Source organism: Blastomyces gilchristii (assembly GCF_000003855.2).
Source record: "Blastomyces gilchristii SLH14081 genomic scaffold supercont1.1, whole genome shotgun sequence".
Classification (NCBI taxonomy): domain Eukaryota; kingdom Fungi; phylum Ascomycota; class Eurotiomycetes; order Onygenales; family Ajellomycetaceae; genus Blastomyces; species Blastomyces gilchristii.
Genome location: NW_003101682.1, coordinates 6363150 through 6383300, shown reverse-complemented (window position 1 = coordinate 6383300; position 20151 = coordinate 6363150). Strand labels below are relative to the sequence as shown.

At 46.0% G+C, this 20151-nt stretch overlaps 7 protein-coding genes across 7 annotated transcripts; 4 read left to right on the top strand and 3 right to left on the bottom strand.

Moving 5' to 3' along the window:
* Positions 1–1561: 1561 nt before the first annotated feature.
* BDBG_00677 (Rad4 family protein) lies at positions 1562–4285 on the top strand (the record flags this gene model as incomplete). Its single annotated transcript, XM_002629385.1, has 1 exon — positions 1562–4285. One exon carries the CDS (start codon positions 1562–1564, stop codon positions 4283–4285), a length of 2724 nt encoding a protein of 907 aa, XP_002629431.1.
* An 80-nt stretch (positions 4286–4365) lies between these two features.
* Positions 4366–6603, bottom strand: BDBG_00675 (hydrolase-HD superfamily protein). The gene is made up of 2 exons (XM_002629383.2): positions 6364–6603; positions 4366–6302 (listed from the first exon to the last, which is right to left on the bottom strand). Exons 1-2 carry the CDS (start codon positions 6407–6409, stop codon positions 5677–5679), a joined length of 672 nt encoding a protein of 223 aa, XP_002629429.1. The 5' UTR covers positions 6410–6603; the 3' UTR covers positions 4366–5676.
* On the top strand, positions 4599–5240 carry BDBG_00676 (bis(5'-nucleosidyl)-tetraphosphatase; the record flags this gene model as incomplete). Its single annotated transcript, XM_002629384.1, has 1 exon — positions 4599–5240. One exon carries the CDS (start codon positions 4599–4601, stop codon positions 5238–5240), a length of 642 nt encoding a protein of 213 aa, XP_002629430.1.
* Positions 6604–6718: 115 nt separating the features above from the next.
* On the top strand, positions 6719–10569 carry BDBG_00674 (uncharacterized protein). The gene is made up of 2 exons (XM_002629382.2): positions 6719–7096; positions 7190–10569. The coding sequence occupies exons 1-2, from the start codon at positions 6857–6859 to the stop codon at positions 8873–8875; spliced, it is 1926 nt and encodes a 641-aa protein (XP_002629428.1). The 5' UTR covers positions 6719–6856; the 3' UTR covers positions 8876–10569.
* BDBG_00673 (CobW domain-containing protein) lies at positions 7058–12948 on the bottom strand. The gene is made up of 6 exons (XM_031719989.1): positions 10869–12948; positions 10701–10784; positions 10618–10629; positions 10431–10527; positions 9863–10352; positions 7058–9774 (listed from the first exon to the last, which is right to left on the bottom strand). Exons 1-6 carry the CDS (start codon positions 10996–10998, stop codon positions 9421–9423), a joined length of 1167 nt encoding a protein of 388 aa, XP_031575953.1. The 5' UTR covers positions 10999–12948; the 3' UTR covers positions 7058–9420.
* Positions 10655–14225, top strand: BDBG_00672 (Mob1 family protein). Its single transcript, XM_002629380.2, has 2 exons — positions 10655–11609; positions 11670–14225. The coding sequence occupies exons 1-2, from the start codon at positions 11208–11210 to the stop codon at positions 13002–13004; spliced, it is 1737 nt and encodes a 578-aa protein (XP_002629426.1). The 5' UTR covers positions 10655–11207; the 3' UTR covers positions 13005–14225.
* On the bottom strand, positions 13020–19935 carry BDBG_00670 (serine/threonine protein kinase). Its single transcript, XM_002629378.2, has 2 exons — positions 14793–19935; positions 13020–14687 (listed from the first exon to the last, which is right to left on the bottom strand). Exon 1 carries the CDS (start codon positions 19341–19343, stop codon positions 16182–16184), a length of 3162 nt encoding a protein of 1053 aa, XP_002629424.1. The 5' UTR covers positions 19344–19935; the 3' UTR covers positions 13020–14687; positions 14793–16181.
* Between the last annotated feature and the right edge of the window lie 216 nt (positions 19936–20151).

Sequence of the window (20151 nt, the reverse complement as noted above, 5' to 3'; positions counted from 1 at the left end):
AATATACACTTATGAACATCTTATCAAATGTAAGACATTTTCACTGATTGAGTACAGAGATTTGTATTCACTTATATAAATCTTAGAAGTCTGTGAATAAGCTTTCTTTATATACTGATTTCTATTATATTATTGAATTCAGTGATATATTAATCTATTATCTATAAAATTCTGAATTTGATAAGATTATTATCAGTAGTGATATAAGATTTTCAATTACTGAAAAATCAGAATCAGTTATTATATCTATAACACTTATTAATTATATTATAGAATTGAAATCTAATATTTATCTGATTAATAATAAAGATACTTCTGATATTAATAATCTGAATACTATATAATTACAGTCTGTGAAATTACTGACTATATATATTTTAAGTCTTATTACAGATAATCTTCTGAAGTTCTATAAGAATGTTACATCTCACTTAAAGAGAGTAAAAGATTATTAAAAGAAGTTTATATAATATAAGATTATCAATCTGAAAAGATATAATATATAAAGTTTGATCTCTAGATCTGATATTCTGAGAAATAAATCAATTACTTCAGATTATTAAGTATTTTTTAAGAAAGATAGATCTGTAGATCTGAATACTGATTCTGATAATATTCTTAAAAAATTACATTGAGTGATTTATAATAACTGACTTAAGAAGAATTCTAGAGAAGAGATCTATACTTCTATTATCACTGATACTATCAATTATATTCTTTTTATAATAGTAGTACTACATAGTTAAATACTCTGTTAAGTGAATATAGTAATAATATATCTATATAAGCATCTCACTAAGAAGATCTATATAAGACAACTTACTGAATTTAAGACAGATTTGCTGAAAATACTTGTCTATGTAATTGAGAATAGTCTATACAGTCTGAATTCTATAGCAAAGATCTAATATAATTACTTAATAACTCTGCTAAGTGATCTTGAATTTGCTGTCAATATCTATATATATGTTTTCATTTTTCATATTGATAGTTGAATCAGAGAATTATTAATTTAAAATATATTTTCACTACTCAGATAATAGTGAATGAACTTATTAAATCTCTAAACAATGTGATATTTATACAATTCATGATTTCACTAGGTCTTACATATGTAAAAGTTGGGAATGCTTAATTTTACATTTGTATTTGGTTTTGACAGACTATCTTGGTGGATTGGGTGTTTTTGTATGTGATTCTTGTTATCTCGAGGGGGGGTGGCCGTTACGGCTGTTGCGGTTAGCGATCCCACTAGATCACGTGACCCACCACTATATTATGTTCTTGTACTATCCTACAGAAGCGTATGAGCTTGCTGAGATAATGTATGCCGGCGCAATCAATCAAGGTCATGTGACCTTGGGCTTTCTTCATTCATGGACATCTCGCGGCAACAGGAGTCAGCTTCGAAACCTTGCGACGAGAGAACTTACGTATCAGCACGAAAGCTTCTCCTTGGGCCACATGGCACACACGTAAAGCACCATATAATGATTTGACAATAAGACGAATGTGCGGTAATGCCGCTGCAAGATAACATATTCTTGAGTGGTGCCAGAGTATGCCTCCATTCCTACCCCGGAAACGGGGACTGTCCGAAGAGCCATTCCCCAACAAGCGTCCTGCGCTTGAACTCGCAGATCTAGGACCATCAACAAGAGAATATGCGAACGAAATCGCAGCGGGATTGTCTGATAACGACTCTGAATCACCCTTGACCTCGTTAGCTTCCACAGATACGGATGAAGGGAACCAAGGACATAAAACAGACGATGATGATGATGATGATGATGATGATGATGATGATGATGATGATGAAGAGAACTGGGAAGATGCGCTGCAGGCGACCTCAGCGTCAACTCCCGTTACACCGAAAAGCTCTACAGCGCCGCAAGACCTCGAGCTTACACTGGAAAAGAATCACACCACACTTACAGACCCCGTAGCTCCGGGCAAGAAAGGCCCCAGCAAGATTGAACGGGAGATACGCATCCAAACACATTGCATGCACGTGCAGTTCCTCCTATTCCACAATGCCATCCGTAACTGGTGGATCAATGACACAGAACTCCATCAGATTCTGCGAGACCAGTTACCACCCGCTATCAAGAAGGAAATCGAGAAATGGGAGATTGCCGCTGGCCGGAAACAACCTGAGCCCCCGCCCAATATCGGAAAAGGGAAAGGGAAGGATAAGAAGAAAAGTAACAAACGGCAACGAGACTGGGGGGAAGAGGCTTCTCGTCTAGAGCCCGGCCAGCCAGATTTGAGCGGGGGAGATCCCACAATCCAGCTTCTGAGGGTTCTTGCCGCGTACTGGAGGAAGCGTTTCAAAACTACAGCTCCTGGGCTACGGAAAATGGGGTATCGACCTATCGCGACGCTTCAGGAGGAAATCCGCTCTTTCCACAAAGGTGACCATGATAAATATGACCATGGTGAGCGGATTGGGAATCTAGATGAGTTTCGCGACATGGCATGTCGCTCTGAAGGCTCGCGGGACGTAGGTGCGCAGCTGTTTACTGCTTTGCTAAGGGCGCTGAATATTGAAGCAAGGATGGTCGCCAGTCTACAACCTCTCGGATTTGGATGGACGAAAGTGGAAAACTATCGCGTAAAGGAACAGGAGGCGGCAATGGCGACGGCGACGGCGACGGGGGTTGCTGCAGAAGTGCTACTAACCGCCAGTGAAGGAAGTAGTGATGCCGACGCCCCGTCGCCCAAATCTAGTATGCGGCGATTAAAGAAGAAAGATAATCTAGTTACAGGCAAGAGATTTGACAGCGATCTTCCCTTCCCAATATATTGGACTGAGGCGGTTTCACCAGTCACACATGAAATAATTCCAGTTGAGGCTCTAATTTTACCGAGCACCAATGCTGTCGCGACAACGCCTGAGCTTTTATCCTCATTTGAACCGCGCGGCATTAAAGCTGAAAAGGCGAAGCAAGTAATTGCATATGTGGTCGCATACTCACCAGACGCAACCGCCAAAGATGTCACTACCAGATATCTCAAGCGGCATACCTGGCCGGGGAAGACCAAGGGTTTCCGCATGCCTGTTGAGAAGATCCCCATGCATGGCGGTAGAGGGCCCGCGCGATATTTCTTCTACGATTGGTTCAAAGGTGCAATGAGGGGATACGTACGGCCAGAGGACAAGCGAACTATCGTTGACGAGAAGGAGGATGCGAAGGATCTCATTCCGAACCAGCCTGAGAAAAAGATTCAAAAGAAGGAAGGAGATACATTACAGAGCCTACGGAGTTCTACGGAGTTTGTCCTTGAGCGGTTTCTACGTCGTGAGGAGGCTATACGGCCCGGCGCACGGCATGTCCGAACTTTTACCTCGGGCAAGGGAGACAAGATGAAAGAGGAAAAAGTTTATAAGAGGTCAGACGTTGAGAAGTGTCTTTCCGCGGAAAGCTGGCACAAGGAAGGTCGGCAGATTAAGGTCGGAGAAGCCCCATTGAAGCTTGTCCCAATACGCGCAGTAACAATAACGCGGCAACGTGAAGTTGAGGAGGCAGAACGGGAGAGCGGTGAGAAGCAAAAACAGGGCTTATACGCCCTTTATCAGACAGAATACATCATTCCCCCACAAATTAAGGACGGGAAGATCCCGAAAAATGCCTACGGGAACATCGACTGCTTCGTCCCTTCTATGATCCCAAAAGGCGCGACACACATCCCCTGGCGCGGGACGGTGCGGATCTGCAAGAAGCTAGGCGTCGATTACGCGGAGGCGGTTACTGGGTTTGAGTTCGGGAGTAAAATGGCCGTGCCCGTCATTGAAGGGGTGGTTGTGGCATCTGAGAACGCGGGCCTTGTCAAGGATGCCTGGCGCGCAGAGGATGCTGAACGGCGTAAAAGGGAAAAACTGAAGCATGATAAACTTATTCTTTCGACGTGGAGGAAGTTCATTATGGGGCTGCGGATTGCTGAGCGCATTCAGGCGGAATATGGGAGTGGTGGTGATGGGGAGGAGCAGAATCCGTTTGCCAATGGTAACGGGCGATTCGATCGCAATATTCCTCCTGTCGATACTGGCTTTGAATGGGAAGACAGAAGGAGGGAACCTGTTGATGAGGGCGGTGGGTTTTTATTGCCTGGTGAGGATGGTGAGCTGGCGCATGACGGGGACATAGTTGATGAGAGGGAAGAAGAATCTACGTCGCGGATAGCAAGTGATATCGGAGATGCAGATTGTGGCGGAAGCGACATCGATCCAACATCTGAGTTGAGTGATGCTGTATCTGTTATCTCTGTTCGTTCAACGCCCTGACAGTTGACAGTACTTGGATTTGGACTGAAGATAAGTCTTTTTTATCACAAAACACTGGATTGGTAGTTTAAACGGGCATATTGCATATAGAAATAGAAAAAATATTATAAAATTATAATATCATGTATATGTGTGTATTTGACAAAATATTTTCCTTGCAAAACAGGAGCCCTTGAAACCCCGGGGCTTTGCTTGGCCATCACAATCCGCCAGACCTGCAATTCCTCAGGACACTCCCACCACATTGTCGTCCCACCGTATATTCAACTGCTTGCTCGTACACTTCCCTGGTACCAGAAACGCCTATTTCACAATGTCCCTAATCTCCAAAACCCCAATATATTTCGGCCCTTTCTTAGTGACACCACAGGAAAGCTCCCCCCACCACCCCCGGCCCCCGGAAACTCACACCCCACAACTCCTAACTAACATCAACAACCAACAGGTCTTCTACGTAACCCCCCTCTCCTTCGCCCTCGTAAACCTCAAGCCCCTCTTACCAGGCCACGTCCTCGTCTGCCCCCTCCGGCGCGTCCCGCGCGTCACCGACCTCACCCCTAGCGAAACAACCGACCTCTTCCTAACCGTCCGACGCGTGGGTCGCATGATCCAGCGCGTATACCACGGCACAAGCCTAAATATAGCTATCCAGGATGGCCCGGAAGCCGGGCAGACGGTGCCGCATGTGCATGCGCATATAATACCGAGGCGGAAGGCGGATTTGGAGCACAGGGGTGGTTCTGATGCTATTTATGAAATGATGGAGGGTCGGGAGGGGAATATCGCGAGGCATTTGGGGGAGATGGTGGAGGAAAAGAGGGAGAGGGAAAGGGAGAGGGAGCGCTCTAGGTTTCCGGGCGTTGATAATGAGACACGGGAGCCGAGGTCAGAGGAGGAGATGATGGAAGAGGCGTTTGCGTTAGCTAAGGAGATGGAGGGGGAGGCGGTGGATTGAAGGGTTTTCGTTGTCTTTTCGAGTGATATGGACTATACCAGTGGGGGTGGGAAGATTATATGGAGAGAGAGGTTGGGGGCGTTACAGTTACGGATTTAACTTTTAGAGGATTTTATTTACTGGCGTTTACGACATTTAGAGATCTATGATAATACACATGGAATTAGGTTGCGAGGAGGTAAGGCAGGAAATGTCTATTCCTAGGTTTGATTCTAAAACTTCTAGCGAATGCCATATTTATGATGCTGGGATCAAAAGGAAAAGAAAACCAACCGCCCAAAAAGAAAGTTTCAACTCCAACTCCGCTGTTAACATCGCAAAATGAATTGCTCGTGCACCGTCTATGGCATAAAAAATAGAAAATAAGGATGACTTGAAGACGACTTCATCGCTCATGGCACATTCATCATTGCACTAAAGCGTCCGAAGAGCAGGCTTAGGCGTCCCGCGACTGGCCTGCCCAGAATGATTCTCGTTCCCGCATCACGACCATAGCCCATTCCTTCACCTCAGGAAGCTTGATGCCTTCCAGGGCGTGGAAGAATTCCGACAAATCCAACTTCCCAGCATGGGACCGTTCATACTCCACGGCCTGCAGCAACAGCTCCAGCTTGTCGATGTCATGGACAAACTTGGCTTCGAGTGTAACGTTATCCTCATACTCTTGGAATATCTCCTGGATATCCTGGGTGGCGAGGCCCGGTACCGCTCCAAGCAAAGGTTTGGTAATATATTCGATAACCTCCGCCTCCCGCCTGGCCTTTTCCACTTTCGTTATGTGTGTGTCTGCTGGCGTGATGTCGCCGACTATGGATTCTGCCATGTCATGTATCAAAGCCATTTTCGTGCAGCGGGGAATGTTTAGCCTAGAGGCCAGAGCAGGCGGGGCAAACATCGTCATGATGGACATGCGATACATGTGATCAGATATCGATTCGCCATGGGCAATACCGAATCGTCTCCATCCTTCGCGTTTGGTAGTCTTTAGGCGCTCAAGAAGGTGGAAGAAAGGAACAGGAGTGGGAGTGTTCTCCGGAGGAGGATGGGGTAGGGTGACGAGGACTAGACATTTTATTGTCAGAATTCCGTCAAAGATAAGCCCATAGGATTGGAGAATACAAACCGGACTGAGCTGTCCATTGAGCTTCTGTCGGTTCAGTCGACCCCATGATATCGGCAATATCAGCCACCACGGGGGATAGGTAAGGCAATATTAAGAAGTAGGTTTTCAACGACGAAAAGTGTAAAGTATTTCGCAAGTCTAATTACAAAAAATGAAAGTCACACCAAAGTATGCTCATCCAGGAGGAAACCTATCGTTCTCCAGCAGTAGTCAGGTGAAAGTTGGTTTGGAAGATTGTAATCCGGAGAATCAAAGCAAATTGTGCAAACTGTGCAAATACGACAAACAGAGCTCTTGGCACCTCATCCCAAAGTAAACAAAGGGCTTCAACCGTTCTTCATTCTATGCAGCGACAACGGCAGCTGTCAAGCTGCATATCTACCCACTTCGACGGCTCCATGCGCGGAAGAGTAGGGACAAAAAGGAAACCACGGATGAATACAGAGTGGCATTATTGGTTAAATCATTGGAGTATCGATTATGACTTTTTGCAATGCAATCTTCCACCCGCCCTTCACCTAAACCAAAGGGGCTTAATTGGCCGGTGTCCTCAAATATCACCATTTTTGTGCGAAACCTGAGGCTGCTACGCCTTGACCAACTCCCTGACTGGCCAAATATAACTGTCCGCTCCTTTGCAGGCGCTCAACCAAATCTCCGCCAACGCATTAAAGCGGTGGAATGGTCTCTGTACCAACTGTTTACGATATGGGACCCAGAAGGGACCCAGAATGTAAGCCTCCGTTAGATAGGCCCAGTACCATTCTACTATTGTATTTGAAAAGGATTCTAAACCTTTGTTCTTTTTTTTTTCCTATGCTATTAGAGATTGCGCCCCTTTTTCCCTCCACTGGAGCCCTTACAATCTGTTAACCTTCGGGCTGCGCTTTTTCGTGCCCTATCCGATCTCAAAAAGAATGGCGTTCTCGGAAGAGAAGCGATCCTCCGCAAGACGATGCTAGATGAGTGCAAAGGGGAGAAGTTCGAGGAGGCACTGGCCACCTTTTCTTTGGCTGTGTTACGGGAGGTGATATTGGCGCGCAAGGGTGAACACAAAAATCCAGTTCTTGAGATGACAATCAATGGATGCACTTCCTCCCCAGAACAAGAGATGCTGGTTCCGCTGGTTATAGCGCATCGTGCCGCACTTACGACCATGATTAATGATAAATGCCATGTACGAGAAGCTTATGACCATCTGAAAATTCTGCTTGAAAATAAGACGAAAGAGCTTGCTGTCCGATCAAAAGAAGCTGCGAACAAACCGACTGCAAATGAAGCCGAACTTACCCATGAGATAATGAACCTATGGTACGGAAATGAAAAATGGGCCGACATAATTCTCAATGGTGGAATGCAAGTGTTCACTGATCGCGTTCTTGAATCATCATTTTCACGGGCGTTGTCACTGATTAAGAATGGACGGTTGGATGACATGGAAAACAGGTCTTCTTCTGATCTATTGGCTGATTTGGATAATCGACTCGCAGAGCAGAAAGCCAGGGTTGAAAAGTGGCGGAAGTTTAAACAGACTCTCGTTGAAGAAAGACGTGCATCACCACCATCCAAACATCGGAGCTCTTCCAAGATTTTGGCATTTCGGAACCACCAGCCGTTAACGATCGCTTCACTTGCTCAGTCAGATCGAAAATCGACTCCACCGTCGCTAAATGACACGAAGTACTCCTCATTGGTTTCAGATCTTGATGCTGCACTTCTCAAGCACAATGTCAATATCTCTCAGAAGAAAGAGCGGCCAGATTCAGGGGATCCAAGAAATCGGAGACTATCCAATATTCATTCAAATCGTAATTATTCACTGGACCAAGCAGCGTTAAGTCTTCTCGCCGACCAACCAACTCCCAATTCCAACTATATGGATAATGCTTCCATCATTTCCTCTCTTCCAACCCAGGGGAGCAGCAGAGGCTCCCCTAGGCTAGAAAGCGGAGAGGTAAGCGGTTCAGGAACTCCGCATTACGAATACTTTTCTGGCGTTGCTACTCCATCAATCACCATCGAATACGATTCGAACCCTAGTCCCGTAAACGAGGACGCCGAATCCCCACAATTAATCTCTGTAAATTCTACGTGCTCTGTTTCAAGCAATCTTATTGAACGTACAAGACATTCAATGTCGTTCCTCCCCACACCTAGCGCACGACCCCGACAGTCTCTAGCAGCGAAGCCTCGAAAATCGCAAGTATTTCCTACAAACCAGTTTGAAACTCCCAAAAAGCGCGATTCGCGGAGCCTCATGCCAGGAAGCTCTGGAACGTTAACCCCCAAGGAAGAACTGTTTAGTCAGGATGCGGATTATGCCAGCGTGTTTAAGAGCAGGCCTAGGGTGGCCATGAGCCCCGTGAATTCTCCAGCGGTACACATATTACCGCTGGATGATCGTGATATGGATGGAGATGGGGATCGGACTATTGATATGGATGCTGAAATGTCAGAAGGCGACTTGCAAAACTCGCCGTTGTTTGGGGCTCGGTTTACATCTAGAGCATAAGTTTATACTGCCTCCCAAAGTATTATTCAACCTAGCCTAAACTGCAGTATTCTTGTCCTTACCGATATCTCACCTCGGAATCAACCCACCTATGCGTCTATACCCCAGTGTTTAGAAATCATGGTGTCTTTGTGCTCTAGGTTTTGGTTTAGTAGTCACTTTGTCCGCAAATGAGATCTTGGTACCGACATTTGGCTTCGGTTATCGATAAGGCGCAGGAACACCAGCGAGTTAGCAACTTTTACTACCCGAGATGATATGCTAAAGGATTATATGCTCAAAAAGGCTGAGCCCGCCTTGGGACTAGTCGTATTAGTATATCTCAATTTTCATTCCCGTGCGGTCAGTATCTTGCGTTTTGAAAATTATTGTCAAATATTTCCGTGAGGTTTCGCATGTCAGCTCCTGTCCTAGTTGGGCGGCTCCCTCCCATCGCCATATACCACCGCACGGCCACGGCTAAAATATCCTCCATATTGTTCATTTATGTCGATAGGTAGTTTCATTTCTGTTTAGATAAATGACAAAAAAGAATTCCTAAAAAATTAACTGGCACGTCCGAGAGAAGCTTGTAAGCTCTCTCGCCAGGGGCTGCTATCCATGCCTAACCCTCGCCCAATCAAGACCATTTTGCAGTGGTTCCCCGAAGCCGATGGGTGCCTGCTATCAGTCTCTGTAATATCAAATACTTCCTGTACTCCCTGGATGACCTGCGTACTGCCATCTGTCAGGCAGAGCAACCCCTTTAATCGATGGATTTCAAAATCTTCAATCTTCTGCTGGCCCTGATTTGTCGGTGGAAGTTGACGCTCCCACAGTAACGAGCGCAGCCATGCGTCCACTTTGGGCACGCATTCTGGCGTTATCTTGTCAATGGTGAAGGAGAGGGTTGATATTGACTGGACGGAGCATAAATAGTCAGAACGAAGAAGAGGGGCAACCCTCTACATAGGGAGGCAAATTCAGCAAAGAAGAAGCATAACCTACAGGATCCAGATGACTATGGCCCTTCTCGCTGAAATCGACATCGGTCACATTGTCATAAGCATGGAGTTCAAGCACTGTGCCTTCGAGATTGGGGACTTTGCTATGATCCGTCACAATAATTTTAGCCAGGCCGTTAATGGAGATTACCCGCTCCTTAACCTTGTCAAGCTCAGCGGCAGTAAGCAGGTCACTCTTGTTCAGTATGATCACGTCAGCATGTGATATCTGGAGATGAGCTGTGGTAAGAACCGCGCCGTGGTGCGTTCCCTGGACCTCCGCCGGCGCTGGCTCGTCAAGAAGCCGGAGGATGTTCTTCCCATCGACTAAGGTGACGATCCCATCCAGGTAGATAGTACTGCCTAGGCCATCGTCAACCCAGAACAACGGTGCAATGTTACCTGGATCGGCAAGGCCGGTTGTCTCCAGCAAAATGTAGTCAAATGTGCCTTGGCGCTCCATGAGCGATTCAATGGCGACTACTCCCGTGTCTCTGTCGGTGATATTAGCTGGAATAGTAGACACAAATGCAAAATATGCATATAAGCTTTTTTTTTTTTTTTTAACTTACCTAACGGAACAACATATGCAGCCGTTCGCCAGTTCGAGCCATTCTTCAACTTGTTGGCCATCTTTGTTGACCGTTAGGGATTTCTCGATATCAATGGCTGTAACAGTCAGTAACCAGTAGTTAACCCCCCAAAACAGCACACAACACGCATAAAACCGTATGTATATAAGACCAGAGGGTCACATACAATCACCAAATTCTACAAGGCCCGTCAAATCAGTCAGCGGGTGTGTAAACTTAACATATGGATCAGGCTGGGTGGTTACAAGCCGTTTAAAATCACCGCTATTTTCTTCCCATGCTCCTCTCCTAGGATATAGTTAAGTAGTGTCGTCTTGCCCGCGCCCAAATAGCCTACAACGAACGCACTTTTATTTTAGCTAACAACAGTCGTATTATTTCTTTACTGGACAACACAACAACTCCGCATCCACTTACCTGTTACTATTGTGATAGGGACTTTCTTGAACTTCCGCTCAGTAGGTGACTTTGCCGCCGTCTCTTCCTCGAGGGCGTCGACATCAACCAGTTCAGGCGGGCCTTCCTCATCGCCGTCTCTAAAGTTCATCTTCTATTTACCCAAACAAAAGAAGTTTCGATTGCAACCAAAACAACAGTATCCGGAGGAGGAAGCTGGACAATCTTTGCTCTGGTATCCTATCGACTCGCCCAGGAGTTAGTTAATAAATAACTTATCTCCACGACTCTACCCCAGCAGCTATATTCGGCAGGGTTTAGGGCTTAGGGCTTGTCGGGGCGGCAGAACTAGCCTCCGCCATGGCCTTGGATTGGTGCTTGTTCGAGCCAACGTCAGAGCTTCACCAGCGGGCGTCGGGCAGCGAAGACGACGACGAAGACGACGACGGCGACGACCTCCAGGCTCTCTTCCCGCTGTTCCCTACCAGCCCTACCACGACGTATCCTCCCCGTCTGCGCCAGCCTGCAATGACGACTGCTGGTGCTTCTCCCTCGAGCTCGCCTCGATTGCCTAGTCCCCCGCCGTTCACAGAGGTGCAGATTGGGCCTCAATCCCCTACGGTTGGCGAAGGGTTTGGAGCTACCAGCGAAGAGCTCCTGGGGCTACCGCATGAGCCTGACGATGCGTCGATGCGGAGAATACGTCCGGGGACCAAATCTGCAGACATGGCCTCAGGTCCTCCTCTGGTTCCTCTCTCCCAAGTTGGTCAATCCCTCAACCTCCCTTGAGTGGCTGGGCGCTAACCAATTGTCGCGATTCAGCTCGATTCTCCATTCCAATTACAAGAGCACCTCAAAGCCTTGTATCAGCACTATACCAGACCTAGCGACTCCTCGACTCTAAATCCCATAACTCGTGACATTGCGCGGTTTCTTGCGGAGCCTCCAGAAGGAGTAGAAAGATCGCTATGGCTATATGAGCTTTGTCGATTTCTCACCATGAAGGCTAATAACCTGATTGTTGCCTTTTTTGCGGAAGACCCGCCGTGCTCTGCTCAAACATGTCCCGAAATGCGTGCCTCCGAATGGCAATACTTATGTGCCGTCCATGATCCGCCTAAATCATGTTGCGCCATCGATTACTGCTGTCACACCCTTGACTGGGCGGCGAATATCCTGACATCACCAAAATACTTCCCAAGCAGATTGACTCTTGGCTCGGAGTCATCTGGAGGGCCCCAGACGAGCATGAAGCATCTTACCAACATTTTTCGCCGCGTTTATCGGATCTTTGCACATGCGTGGTTCCAGCATCGCGAGGTATTTTGGCAGGTTGAAGGCCACGATGGACTATACATTTTCTTTAAGACGGTCTGTGATATTTATAATCTGATACCGGAGGATAATTATACGGTCCCAAGAGAAGCAGAAGGGCTCCAGCCACCGAACAACGTGGCTCCTGAACGTGACTCCAGTAGACGGATGACCATTATGCGGAAAGAGTCAGAAACACAGGCAGAAAAGCCAGTTCCCGGGGAACAGTCAGAGCAGGCATTAAATGTTGCGGCAACAACCAGACGGCACAAGGCCTCCCCTTCAGTAGGGGCTATTGTTTCAACTATCACAGAAGCAGCCGAAGATGATGGCCCCAACAAAAATGCCCAGGCAGCTGAGGAGGATGACTCTGTTGTGAAACTCCCAGATACTTCCGTTTCTGATAAGGAAGGTGACCTGTTACCGGTCCCATCAGAAACTCCCGCAAATGACCCAACCCTGGCGGAAGATAGCGTTATTGAAACCCCCACACCTGACGATGATGGGCTGGACAATCCAGAAATCGTCCAGCAAACATCAGAAAGCGATCCACTCGAACAGAGTGAGAAAACTAGCGATTCACTCGAAGAGAAAGAGCCGAATGAAACCGACATATTGGAGCCTGCTACTCTAGTTATCAATTCTAAAGCTATAAACGCAGATTCGTCAGATGACAAACCAACAATCCTTGAATCAGAGACGTCGAAATCAGACAAAACACCAGTAAATGAGACTGCTGATAAGGGATTTGGTAGCCCTAGTAGTCCCGGAAGTCCTGGCAGTCCCGAAGCTCCTACGACCGCGATTGAAGTCAAAGCAGCTGACTCGGACAAGCCTTTCTAATTATCTTCTCCTTTCCCAGGCTACTACGGTTAATTATACGTTCTGTTTATAACTTCCTTTACTCAAGAGAACCTTTCGGCCGGCGTCTAATTTTCCAGAATATATAATCCCCTTTATTGATGGGTGTACATGATGTACCGTTTGCAGATGTATATCTTGATTCCTTTATTTTCTTTGTTTACTTTCTCGTTCTTGTCTTCCTTTTATGGTTTGTCTCTACATATTTCGTTCTGAGCGGATATTCCCAAATGATGATATTCCTGGGCTTTTTCTTCTTGCTATTCGATTCCCCCCTCTTACTACTTCCTCTATTGACCGCAAATTCGCTATATTTTTTCATTGAGGAAATTGATTATGGCGCTGGGATGTTTGCGGATTCGGGCAGTGAAATATACCGGGGTGTATGTATATGGAAGTAGAGTTTGGATAGATGCCCCATATCAACCTTTTACTTAAGTTTACTGTTAGCAGTTGAGGGAAGCGGACTTTTCCACTTCTTCACTTCCTTCGTGCCGGGAGATATTTAGCGGATGAGTAATTATGGCTTAACCCGATAACTATAGAGTCTAGACAGCGATTATGTCGGACATTTATACACAATCGCTGTACGCCGTGTCAACGGGTTTATTATCCGAGTTAGAATGTCAGGGGCAAAATGAAAGTGAGGTCTAATGCCTAATTTATGTGTGCACCATCTCTGTGGCACTGTTAGTCCGACAGAAATATCTCATGCAAAAGGTACTGGCTGGACAGAAGTCATCTGAACCCAAGCAATGGGGCTTCCAATACACAGATTGCTGTGGGAAATGCAGTTTACGGCTCTGGTTGGTAGGTCCAGACCTTGAATCCCGTCGCATGGAAGAATTCATATTTCATACAAAAAGATTGTCTGACTACAATCTTCATACTATAACTTTCAATCATAGCTCCTAAATACAGATATCCATAAGAGCTTTGTCCCGCGCTGTCGAAGGTTAGGCTCTTTCTTTCTCTCTCCGAACGAAATGTCGGTTCCATGACACAAAAGCGTCGTTTCAGTAACCAGAAGGTATATAAAATGGGGTGAGAGAGATGAAATGGAAAAAAAAATGGAAAAAAATAGCTTCAGATCTTATTAAAAATTGGTTAAAAATGCGAATGAAAATATAAAAATGTCATAGCTCATAACATCGTGAAATCTTGCACGGCAATTGCTACCGGCGATGAAAACAGGAAGAGAAAAAAAAAAGAAAAAAGAAAAAAGAAAAAGAAAAAAAAAAAGGGAAAAAAGACAAATCCAACGAAAACAGAAAGGAAGAGGAGAGGAGAAACATGAACGTGAATAAACGAAGAAGGCAACAGAGTGAAGGCGAAAGGCCCAATCTCGAGAATGGCTAGTTTAAAATGTTTGGTTATCGTTATGGAGAAAGGTAAATAGCACTTGAAAGAATGATTGGAAGGGTATCACTCGGAGGACAGCACATCGATCTGTCGAATTTTGAAAAGATTCACCACGTTGTTGAATAACTGGATGGGAGGAGGGGAGGATAGAGATTGACAGCACGAAAAGCTGCAAGGATCCGGGAAATGATAATTGAGGGCGGCCGACACCCGTTATTCGTCCGACGATGCGGGGGTTGGACGAGGCAAATTTTGGAATGTGACTAAGGGGAATTGTAATATGAGTTGTGTAGCGTTAGGAGTCTAGATGTAGTCGTGGGTGTTCGGTGGAATCAGTTCCGCTTTGGATTAAAGTGGGGGGGAGCCGGGAACTTGATGGTGCGTTGGAAGAAGAGCAAATTGTATCACCATTCCTGATAATAATGATGATGTGCATTCACAGGGATCCTACAGGCGACTGGGAAAATGTTAGTTTTCTCATCTTGAGTCACCTGCGCGGGAGTCATGCTGTTAGCCACTTACTTTCACGGCTCGCGCCCAAAGCGAAGGTTATTCCCACTTTTTGTGGAATGGAGCGATCCCCCGAACTCGTCTGCCAGGGGCGTGATTGGATTCCGGAAAGGGCGTGCAAAAACAATAAGAAGTGACAAACCATGCATGAGAAAGCCTCGAACTTGCGAAAAATATCAAAAGATACAAAAGCGATGTAAGGGAATTTTTTTTTATTTCGACGGGAAGAGAAACACGTTACTGTCAAAACGCCAGGGAAAACTCCGCATTGTCAAAGAAAACAAAGAAGGTAGAAAGTACAGTACATCAAGAAACAAGTGGGGTAAAGAATAAGAACACAATAAAGATTTTGCCAAACATTCAGGTACCAATCAACAATGCTTTTGTACGTAAAAATAAACCCTCGCCGGAAGCCAAAACGGTTGTGCCTCAGAACGAAAAGCTGCAACACAAACTAAGTCCAAAACCAAAAAATAAAATAAAATCGGAATGAAATCACAAACAAATTAACAGAAGTAAAACTATGATTGACCCCTTACCATCCCAAACATCGGAAAAATTTTCTTCATACCAATGTGTCTAAACATGCTGTCGTTAAATAAAACTGGGTTCGTTGCCGAAATGGAAATGTAGAGTGTTAAACGCTAGAACACAGAAAGTCGGAACTGAGTAACTGAGTAACGTTGGTAGAGTGGTACATGGAACAGAGCATAGCTGACGTTTCCACCCGTTGGATGGACAATAAAAGAATCCTGTAACGTAACGGTTCCTCTCAGGTAAGTTTGTTGAGTAGGACGAGGAGTGGAACCCTGGGTTTTAGTCGAGCTGGCTCAATTGTTGGCAAAAACATGGGTTAGTTGTAACGTCCGTACCCATCCTTTCACGAATGGGAAAGAATATGCAAGATGGGAAATCCCGAGTAATTGGCAGCCTATGAGACAAATATGTTTGCTAAAGGTTGTAACTTCCTCACTAGGCACTCTCGGGTATCAAAGAACACCGTCAGAGCTCTGTCAGGATAGTTGGTTGGAAGTTCTCGTTGGACAGGATCCTTAGAGGCCGGATTAATCGGCAATTCCGATTGGAAAAGGTCTCCAGAATGACCAGTTTCATACCGTTGTGGCCTTGAAATTTCTTTCGGGTTAGAAAGAACATATACCATAGGGGATATCACTGGAGACTCCTTGGAATCCCGAGAGAGAATGGAAGTTTCAGGGGGATTCCTAAAACTGTATGATAAGCTGGGTTAATTGGCAGCCTAGATACAAAAGGTCGTCCGTCCGAGAGTTATGTGGTGAAGTTAGCTCTGATCGAAGGGCTGGGGTATCCGGCCTTTGAATGGATTGAGGGACCTTCATCCAGAATAGTATTGGAACAAAATGAACTGCTATTCCACGGTTCTTGCTCAAAATGGAAGTCCTTAAAAGCCGGGTTAATTGGCAGCTTTGATACAAAAAGGTCGTCCGTCCGAGAGTTATGTTGCCCAATGAAGTCTGTTTGAAGGGCGGGAGTATCCGGCCATGAGGGGATTGAGGGGCCTTCATCCAGAATAATATTGGAACAAAATGAACCGCTATTCCGTTGTTCTTGTTCAAAATTAAAGTCCTTAAAAGCCGGATTAATTGGCAGTTTTGATACAAAAAGGTCGTCCGTCCGAAAGTCATGATGCGAAGTGATTTCCGTTTGAAGGGTGGGAGTATCTGGCCTTGAGGGGATTGAGGGGCCTTCATCCAGAATAATATTGGAACAAAATGAGTGGCTATTGTGTTCTTGTTCAAGATGGTAATCCTTAAAGGCCGGGTTAATTGGTAGCTTTGATGTAAAAAGCAGATCATCCTGCTTCACTGGCTCAGGGGAGCTGACAGCCAGATTCACTGACAGCTCTAACTCAATGGGCACGTCATCCTGCTGTTCTAGTTCAGAGGGGTCTTTAAAAGCTGGGTTAATGGGCAATTTCGATATAAGCAGGCTATCACCACGCCCACTTCCGGTATCCTGCTGCCTGGAAGAGTCCATTAGGGAATCCGGGGAATTCATTTCTGTGGGAGTTGGGACCTCAGAATCTGGATTTGAATGCCTGATATCCTTTGGTACAATTGAAAGAGGGAATGCAGGATTTATGGGTAACGATGACTCAAGTAAGATACTTGAGAAGCTTTGGGAAAAGGGTGTATGTTGCACTAGTGGCTCAGTCATTTCGACGACCTCAGTAGGGATGTGGTATATTTTCTGTCCATCGCTCTCAACGCCATCATGGGAGGGGGTAAGTTCCTCACGTAATTGCGGTTCGCTGTTCTGGTCGTTAGGCATCATTATACTGCACCTAATACCACACGAGATAGGCGGTTTGACGCCTGAGTATATTTCGTCCAACGAACTTTCAAACGCTAGAGTGTTATGCATTTCTGAGCATAGACCAGCCCTCGAGGGGGATTCCAGTTCGATACTACCCTCTTTAGTAGGAAACTCAAGTGGATTGTCCCCAATATGGAATTCTCCAAATTGTCCATTCAGCTCTCTGAATTCCGAAGGGAAGCGTTGCGGCCCGTGATCGATGCACGGATCGAAGAATATTACGTCTTCCGAGTCACGTAGCGATTTAGGTCCACTAGTCAATTTAATATCGTTAGCAGGTTGCTCCAGGTATTCGTGATTCCATATAGAAGGGCTATCATCCTGGTATCCGCAATCATCTGGAATTTCCACCGGAGGAAGTACCAGAGCCTCTAAGCTGCTCGCTGCAAGCTCCTGGGGTACAATCGTTGAATCCTGAGGAAATAAGCCAAGTAATTCTTTGGCTGGAAGTCGTTTCTGAGGACTTGTACTTAGACAAATGTCAACAATGGTTCGGTAGTAGTCAGGAACTTTCATATCGATTGGGATGATGAATGGTCGAGGCTGGCTGCCAGGTTCATCTATTTCCATAGCAAGCGCCCAAAGCGTCATCCCTAGCTGGTATAGGTCAGACTTAACCCCGATGTACATTGATATCTTTTGCTTGCTTTGTAGTAGCTTCGTAAATTCCGGAGCCTCCCACCCCACGGGACAACCCCTCCGATTGATATCAATAATTTTTGCGTCGTCATTGGCGTCAACGACGATATTCGACACGGTGAGATCTCCTTGAACAAAACCAGCTTCGTGGATTTCGGCAAGGCCTTCGATAATTTGTCGGGCCCAACGAGTTCTCCTGGACCATTCAATAGTTCCTTTATAGTCGTAGATCAACTCGACCAAGGAACCCCTTTTTGCGAAGTTGATTAAAAGACCTTTGGTGGTAAACATATCATCATCCACAACGATAGCTTTAAGCTGGATGACACTTCGGGAACCGATCAAGGAATGAAGAGCGTTAATTTCATAGAGAAACTCATTGACCATATCCGGCCCTGGAATTTCTTTCTTCACGTAGTCCTTCCCATCTAGTTTCACTTGGTAAGCAAATCCAGACAAATGAGAAACAAAGGAAAGGTCGCTCTCGCGGACCAAATCCAATCCCAGATATTCAATGGTAGATATCGGCGGATAAGGAATGATCTCATTCATATCCTCGGTGACGTGAACATGAAGCCGACCCTCCCTGGTTTCTAATCTGAGGTTGGTGACGGTGTCATAGAACTGGATTTCAGGCAGAGAGTCACGGATCGATTCGTATATCCGAGCATTCTTGTCCCGTTGGTAGTATAGTTTTTTGAGGTCCCGTTCCAGGGACTCTGGTTCGGCATTTCGGTAATCGCAAGATACGGTAACTCTCAGCCATCTATTCGGGGTCTCTGCGTAAGTGACGAAAAACTTTTCTCGCTCAGAACGATCTCGAAAGTGCATGCTCAAATTCAATATCCATCTACTATCCATCTCCTTCTCCAGCATGTCTTCCGCCTCCTCTCCATCTACAGAGAAGGTACCATCAGTATAAGTTCCATACCCATATTGGTTCGGCGCATGTAACGGTGAGTTATCCACCCACGAAGGAATGGTGAGATCCTGATCATTATATTGCACCTCTGGCGCTGACAATCGTGCGGCGCGAACTGGCGGTGGTGATCGGGTTCGATGGCGGCTTCTGGCTCGCCGTGCGTCCACGGAAAGCGCTCGACGACATCCTGCTTCAGTGGGGTAAAGGCGCTCCCGCTGTTCCGAATTCTGTCGCTTGAATGTTGTATGGCGAGGCAGGCCCACTTCAACTCCGCCCGATACTGGCCGGGGACGATTATTGTTGTTGTAGTTGTCGCTTTGGCTGCTGACGTCGCTGTTCTCATTATTGTAACAAGTGGCATCACGAAAACTTCGAGATCCGCCGGAGGATGAACGGCGGCTGCTCTTTGGCATCCATGGAAACCGAAATCGATGCCACATGCTCCGCTTTGACGGAGGAGTCTTTTGAAGGTTAGGCATGGGAATGCACTGTTGAGTCAGGGACCCGGGTCTGTCGAATATCGAGATGGCCATGCAGCACAATTTGGCTTGAGCTCTGGCTCCTCAGCCTCGACACGGGTGAGGTAAACAGCCGGCTGCACAAGATCGATGTGTCCATAAGAAAATAAAGGAAACAAAAAGAGATATAGCCCTATTGGGAACTGCGCGCTTATGGTGGGGGGTTCCAGGCAGGTCGCTCAGCAGCCGGTGGAACGAGTCGGGTCTATGCGCAGGAATGGCTAGATAGTTGCAGGTGGATTTGAAAACGAGAGTGCATCTGGCTCAGGATCATCCGCAGGAGAGGCTTTATACTCAATCGATTGCGGATATTGTCAGCAGAGCTGGCCACATCTGCCCGCTCATTCCAGGCGTCAAAGATGCAAATAATAGTTCATGGAAAACGCGGTACACAACCAGGAAAGGCAAAGGAGACGAACGCGAGGATAAGAATGAATGTTATGGTCGTAATGATATCAATTGCGTGAAAGAAAGTGAAGCGGAGAAAGGCAACGGGCCCAGGGTCAATTGTCGAATGTAAAACCGCGATGGATTTGGATGATTCCTTTGTGGTGTTTTGTTGGCGAGGAAAAGAAAAGATGAGGCTGATGGGAACGACCGAAAAGGAAAAAAAAAAAAAAAAAAAAAAAAAAAAGATCGCTCGGTTGGATGAATTTTTTTAAAAAAAATTTTCAATATCTTTTCTTGATTTTATTTTTTTTCCCTTTCTTTCCAACCAAAACTAGAGCTAGAGGAGCTTGAGAATATCATCCCACCCTGTCTCCTCGGTCCTTGCCGTCATATTATTTTATTAAGTCGATAAATCTGATTTATTTGCAGGAGA

Coding starts and splice junctions, on each gene's coding strand:
- BDBG_00675 (XM_002629383.2), bottom strand. CDS start 6,409: ATGGGGTCGACTGAACCGACAGAAGCTCAATGGACAGCTCAGTCCG. Junction 6,303..6,363: donor TCAATGGACAGCTCAGTCCG/GTTTGTATTCTC, acceptor TAAAATGTCTAG/TCCTCGTCACCCTACCCCAT.
- BDBG_00674 (XM_002629382.2), top strand. CDS start 6,857: ATGCAATCTTCCACCCGCCCTTCACCTAAACCAAAGGGGCTTAATTGG. Junction 7,097..7,189: donor ACCCAGAAGGGACCCAGAAT/GTAAGCCTCCGT, acceptor CTATGCTATTAG/AGATTGCGCCCCTTTTTCCC.
- BDBG_00673 (XM_031719989.1), bottom strand. CDS start 10,998: ATGAACTTTAGAGACGGCGATGAGGAAGGCCCGCCTGAACTGGTTGAT. Junction 10,785..10,868: donor CCCTATCACAATAGTAACAG/GTAAGTGGATGC, acceptor CGTTCGTTGTAG/GCTATTTGGGCGCGGGCAAG. Junction 9,775..9,862: donor GCCATAGTCATCTGGATCCT/GTAGGTTATGCT, acceptor TGCTCCGTCCAG/TCAATATCAACCCTCTCCTT.
- BDBG_00672 (XM_002629380.2), top strand. CDS start 11,208: ATGGCCTTGGATTGGTGCTTGTTCGAGCCAACGTCAGAGCTTCACCAG. Junction 11,610..11,669: donor CTCTGGTTCCTCTCTCCCAA/GTTGGTCAATCC, acceptor GTCGCGATTCAG/CTCGATTCTCCATTCCAATT.
- BDBG_00670 (XM_002629378.2), bottom strand. CDS start 19,343: ATGGCCATCTCGATATTCGACAGACCCGGGTCCCTGACTCAACAGTGC.